The sequence below is a fragment of the Pipistrellus hanaki genome (assembly GCF_964339955.1).
Source record: "Pipistrellus hanaki genome assembly, chromosome: 18".
In the NCBI taxonomy this organism is placed as follows: Eukaryota; Metazoa; Chordata; class Mammalia; order Chiroptera; family Vespertilionidae; genus Pipistrellus; species Pipistrellus hanaki.
The window spans coordinates 8,430,724-8,436,053 of NC_140520.1; the positions used below are offsets into that span (position 1 = coordinate 8,430,724).

Genomic DNA, 5,330 nt, shown 5'->3' on the forward strand with positions numbered 1-5,330 from the left:
CCAGGCTCATGCCGTCCACACTGAAACGAGTGCCACCAGTTTCTAAAGGTCACAGCCCAATCAGGATCATCTGCTTCATTAAAACTCCACCTTAATTAAGCATCAATTTATTATTGGAGCTGTCATTACCACACGCGGCTGGGTGGAACAAAGTTCAAACGTGGCATCTTGAACAATAGCAACCGAGTTCCAGTGATGAAAGAAGGGGGAGCATGCTGTTCTGCACACACAGAGGGGATGGTGCCGGCCCAGGGTCAACAGGAAATGTATTTTCCTGGAGAAGAGCTTGCCTCAAGTCCTCCGTGGGCTCCCTCCTGACCTGGGGGCCCAAGGGTAGTCCACGTTAGAAGTCCCAATGTGCTGTTAGGGGAGAAAACAATAAAAAGGACAGCATCGCCTCCACACTTTGCATGAAACTATTTTCTCTTGACAAGCCTATGAAACAGGTGTTCCTATTCCTATCTGATGGGCAAGGTAACTGAGCTTGTTCACTCAACAGCCAACAAAATACTGACTCAGAATCTCCTGCGCAGAGGCTTTGTCAAGGTGACACAGCCAGTAAGTACCAAAGGGAGCACCTAAACCCAGACACCGAACCCCAAGTTTATTCATTCCATGGCTGTCTCTTAGGCTGAGGTCATTGTTGCCGCACAAGCCCACAGGACACCAAAGCCAAAGGGACCCCCTGGTGGATCTCTAGCTGGCTCCTTGGCAAGGAGAGTCAGTATCGATTATCAATTTCCACAGACACCTGCTGTCCCAGGAACAGATCAAAGTAGCCACCCGTGTCCCATTAGTTACAGCAGTAGCTACAGTGTACAACCCCGAACTGGGTGCAAGGGTTTCATTCACTCTCGCAAGCTCATGGGCAAGACAGAAACAGCCCAGCAGAACTCATGAGACCCTTGGGGAGAAACAATTGTTGCTGAAACAAGTTTGGCTCAGTGGATAGAGCATCGGCTTGCGGACTGAAAAGTCCCAGGTTAGATTCCAGTCAAGGGCATGTATGTTGGTTGCGCGCGCATCCCCAGTATGGGGTATGCGAGAAGCAGCTGATCGATGTTTCTCTCTCATAGATGTTTCTAACTCTATCCCTCTCTCTTCCTCTCTGTAAAAAATCAAATATATATATATATATATATATATATATATATATATATATAGTCAAAGGAGGAGGTAGGCTCTCTTTACAGTTACAAAGATTTCCTAGCAATGGGATTGGAAGCCAAACAGTGGGATCAGTGGGATTGGAAAGGTCCCACTCTTTGGGCCAAGGACTGAAATATCCAGGGTGATTCCCTCAGGCCATCTCAAGAGTCAGTCAGGGACACACTCCTCAGGCATGGGCCTCTGGTTACGGCACGCACCCGGGGCCAGAGGACTGGAAAACAATGCCAGTCATCCACTCCGGCTGGCCGTCCCCCTGCCCAGCCTGCCGCACAGTTGCGTCAGAAGAGGGGCCAGTCACACACGAGGCTGCCCATTTCAAGAATGCCAAAATCTTCATGAATGCTTGCAATCACAGGGGGGTGGGGCAGCAACGTGGGTCACGTAACAGGTCAAACACAAAGAGACTGGCCCCAATCAATAGATGAGTCACAGCTAGAGTATAAAACCTCAGGAGCTCCAGTGCTCTCCACACAGCCAGCATCTCTCTCCTCACTCACTCATCTTCTTTTGGGTAAGTGTGGGTTCACTGGCCCTGGTCTTTCAGCAGGTCTGGCCCAGGCCTGCAGAGGCTAGAGCAGGGGATGGACAGGCAAGCTCTCTCTCTGCCTTGGGAGCTACCGGACCTCTGGCTTCCTCAACTGCATTCGTGCTTAGGGGGGATTCAGGCGGGAAAGAAAGGGGGCGCTGGGCTGAAGCTGTGTCTTCTGGCCAGAATGTAAATGTCACAAAGCAAGACTTGACTCTCTATCTCTCAGGCACCCCTGTAGGGGGCCAGGCATGGTGCTGGGCACAGAGAAACACTCGGCAGAGACTGTCCTACAAGGCCTGGGACTGAGTTGCCAGGAGAGGCAGAGCCTACTCCCAAGGAGTAGAAGGGAGAATGAGTCAGAGAATGCTGCCGATGGGAGAGATGGTAGGAGCAATCAGAACCCCAAAGCTTGTTTCACAGAGAGAGATGTTCTGAGAGGGAAATGACTTGTGAGATCCTGAGATCCGACTTCCTACTGGTCCAATCCCCTAGACCAAGGTTGGACTTAACAAGTGGTAAAGGCGGTGGTGGCTGATGCATCGGGTGAGAGATGGTGATCCAAAAGACCGATGGAGTCCAGGCAGGACCACGGCGGAGCCTCCCTTTTCAGATAACTGTCCCGGATCATGGCCAAGCTCAGTGGGATAGGCCAAGAGCCTGAACCAAATGTTTTTGCAGAGAATATGTTACAGCAGCTTTCTGGTTTTCTGACAAAGCCTTTGTTGTGCAGGGGATGAGTAAAATCCCCACCATAGGTGAAGGTTTATGGTCTTCTCCTATTTGCACTCATTGAATCGGTGCAGGGACTGGAAGAAATCTGAGAGATGAAGTACTCCAACCTCTCACTTTACAGGAAGTGAGTGTGGGTCCTTTGATCCAAAATCACCCAAGAAGCCAGAGGCAGAGCTGGGGAGAGAAAAAAAAAAATGGACACCACTCACTAGGCTATCTAGATAGAGCTTGGGAAAAAAGAGAGGATGCAACTCTTTTCTAAAGAGCCCAGCCTAGAGCTCCCCGGGATCTGAACAAGGAGAGCATGAAGCCTAAGCAAGCCATGCTGCTCTGGGTGATGGGTTGCCATGGCTACAGACGCCTCCTCGCCTGCATCCTCCGGACACTGGTCCATGATGCTCTCTCCTCTCCTTCCAGGGTTTCCTTCCACCTCAGAGAAGATGTCTCAGAAAAAGCAGCCCACCCCTCAGCCCCCCGTGTTCTGCGGGAAATCCTCCGGCGGAGGCGGCGGCGGCTGTGGCGGCGGCGGCGGCGGTGGCTACTATAGCGGTGGCGGTGGCGGCGGCTGCGGCGGCGGCGGCGGCAGCTCCGGCGGCGGCGGCAGCTCCGGTGGCTGCGGCGGCGGCGGCGGCTCCGGAGGCGGCGTCAAGTACTACGGGGGCGGCGGCTCCGGCGGCGGCGGAGGCTCTGGCTGCGGTGGCGGCTACTCCGGGGGCGGCGGCTACTCCGGCGGCGGCGGCTGCGGCGGTGGCAGCGGCGGCGGCGGCTCCGGTGGGGGCATCAAGTACTCCGGCGGCGGCGGCGGCGGCGGCTCTAGCTGCGGCGGCGGCGGCGGCAGCTCCGGTGGCTGTGGCGGCGGCTACTCCGGCGGCGGTGGAAGCTCCGGGGGCTGCGGCGGCGGCGGCGGCGGCTCCGGTGGGGGCATCAAATACTCCGGCGGCGGCGGCTCTGGCGGCGGAGGCTCTAGCTGCGGCGGCGGCTACTCCGGCGGCGGCGGCAGCTCCGGCGGCTGCGGCGGCGGCGGCGGCTCCGGAGGGGGCGTCAAGTACTACGGGGGCGGCGGCTCCGGCGGCGGCGGAGGCTCTGGCTGCGGCGGGGGCTCGTCCGGCGGCGGCGGAGGCTGCGGTGGCTACTCCGGCGGCGGCGGCTGCGGGGGCGGCTCCTCTGGTGGCGGCGGCGGCGGCCAGATCTACCAGAGCTCCGGTGGCGGAGGCTACTCCGGCGGCGGCGGCTGCGGCGGGGGCGGCTCCTCCGGTGGCGGCGGCGGCGGCTGCGGCGGGGGCTCCTCGGGCGGCGGCGGCGGCGGCTGCGGGGGCGGCGGCCAGATCTACCAGAGCTCCGGTGGCGGAGGCTACTCCGGCGGCGGCGGCGGCTGTGGCGGGGGCTCCTCCGGCGGCGGCGGCGGCGGCCAGATCTACCAGAGCACCGGTGGCGGAGGCTACTCCGGCGGCGGCGGCTGCGGCGGAGGCTCCTCTGGCGGCGGCGGCGGCGGCGGCTGCGGGGGCGGCGGCTACTCCGGTGGCGGCGGCGGCTGCGGCGGGGGCTCCTCTGGCGGCGGCTACTCCCAGCAGTCCGCCCAGGTCTGTTGCGTGCCCCAGGAGTGCTCCGGCGGGGGGTCCTCCGGCGGCGGCGGCGGCGGCGGCTGCGGAGGCGGCTCCTCCGGGGGCGGCGGCGGCTGCGGCGGAGGCGGCTCCTCCGGGGGCGGCTGCTACTCCGGTGGCGGCGGCGGCGGCTCTGGCTGTGGCGGCGGCTCCTCTGGGGGCGGCGGCGGCGGCTCTGGCGGCTGCGGTGGCGGCTCCTCCGGGGGCGGCGGCGGCGGTTCCGGGGGCGTCAAGTGCGTGCCCGTGTGCCACCAGACCCAGCAGAAGCAGGCGCCCTCCTGGCCGTGCAAATAAGGCCCCCGGGGCGCCTCCGAGGCGCGGGAGCTGGAGGGGTTCTTCTCCGCGATCGCCGATGGGCTTAGTGATCTCCTGATCACGCCGTGAGATTCCAAACCCTGAACGTCTGAACCCGCCACCGGGAAGAAGCCACTGAACACTCGTGCTGTGTCTTGTCCTGCAGCTTCCCCCTTGGCTTCTGTACAGCTACCTCCCAACCCCGATGCCTCCTCGGCCAATAAATGTGCTGATCACGAGAATGTCTGGGTATCCACGCGTCTTTGTAGCTCCCAAGTTCATTCATTCTGTTCCTCTTCTCTATCTTCTTCCATTCGCTCACCCACAGGTGTCCACTCATGCAACACATATATTTATTTATTCTACTGGGGAGGGGGAGGGAGGGTGGAGAGATGGGAGTCTCCAGGGCTGGGAAGAATGCCTGGCAGGGGAGGGAAGAACTCTGATTTGGGGCTTATGATGGCAAAGTGCTCCCCAAACACAGCTATCTTGGGGAAAGATGTCCATCAACAGCCTCTGTGCACTGAGTAGCCACCATGGGTCTTCTCATCGAGCTCCATGATTTTTAAAGAAGTGGCTGCCCTGGGCAGATGCTCTCTCGCAGTCCAGAGCCTACTCTGCAAGGTCTGAACGCTGGGCGGCTGTACCTTAGGGGAAGGTGACCAGACGTCCCGCTTTTGGCGGGACAGTCCCGATTTTTAACCATTTGTCCCGCGGTCCTGCTGCGTTTTATGCGGGACAAATGGTTGGAAATTGGGACTGTCCCGCCAAAAGTGGGGCGTCTGGTCACCTTACGTTAAGGCCACCAAGCGTATGCTACCCACACTGACAGGAGAAGGAGTCCTTGTGTCGGATGCTCATGAGCCTCTAGTCTAGAGTAAGGCTGTTCCTAGGCACTTGTAGGGACAAGAGGTAGAGGAGCCCTTTCCTGCTGTCGGGAAGGAGCCTCGTCAATTTAGGAAAACGTAAGTGTGTGAGATGTTCGACACCAGGACCAGAGAGGT

General features: G+C 59.8%; 1 protein-coding gene across 2 annotated transcripts; it reads left to right on the plus strand.

Annotated features, from left to right (window-relative positions):
- The first annotated feature begins 1,169 nt into the window (after positions 1-1,169).
- Positions 1,170-4,561, plus strand: LORICRIN (loricrin cornified envelope precursor protein). 2 transcript variants are annotated; one of them, XM_084866096.1, is made up of 2 exons: positions 1,170-3,346; positions 3,467-4,561. In XM_084866096.1, exons 1-2 carry the CDS (start codon positions 2,779-2,781, stop codon positions 4,324-4,326), a joined length of 1,428 nt encoding a protein of 475 aa, XP_084722222.1. In that variant the 5' UTR covers positions 1,170-2,778; the 3' UTR covers positions 4,327-4,561. The 2 variants fall into 2 exon arrangements, with proteins under 2 accessions (XP_084722222.1, XP_084722221.1); XM_084866095.1 differs by having other exon boundaries at positions 1,170-4,561.
- The last annotated feature ends 769 nt before the right edge of the window (positions 4,562-5,330 follow it).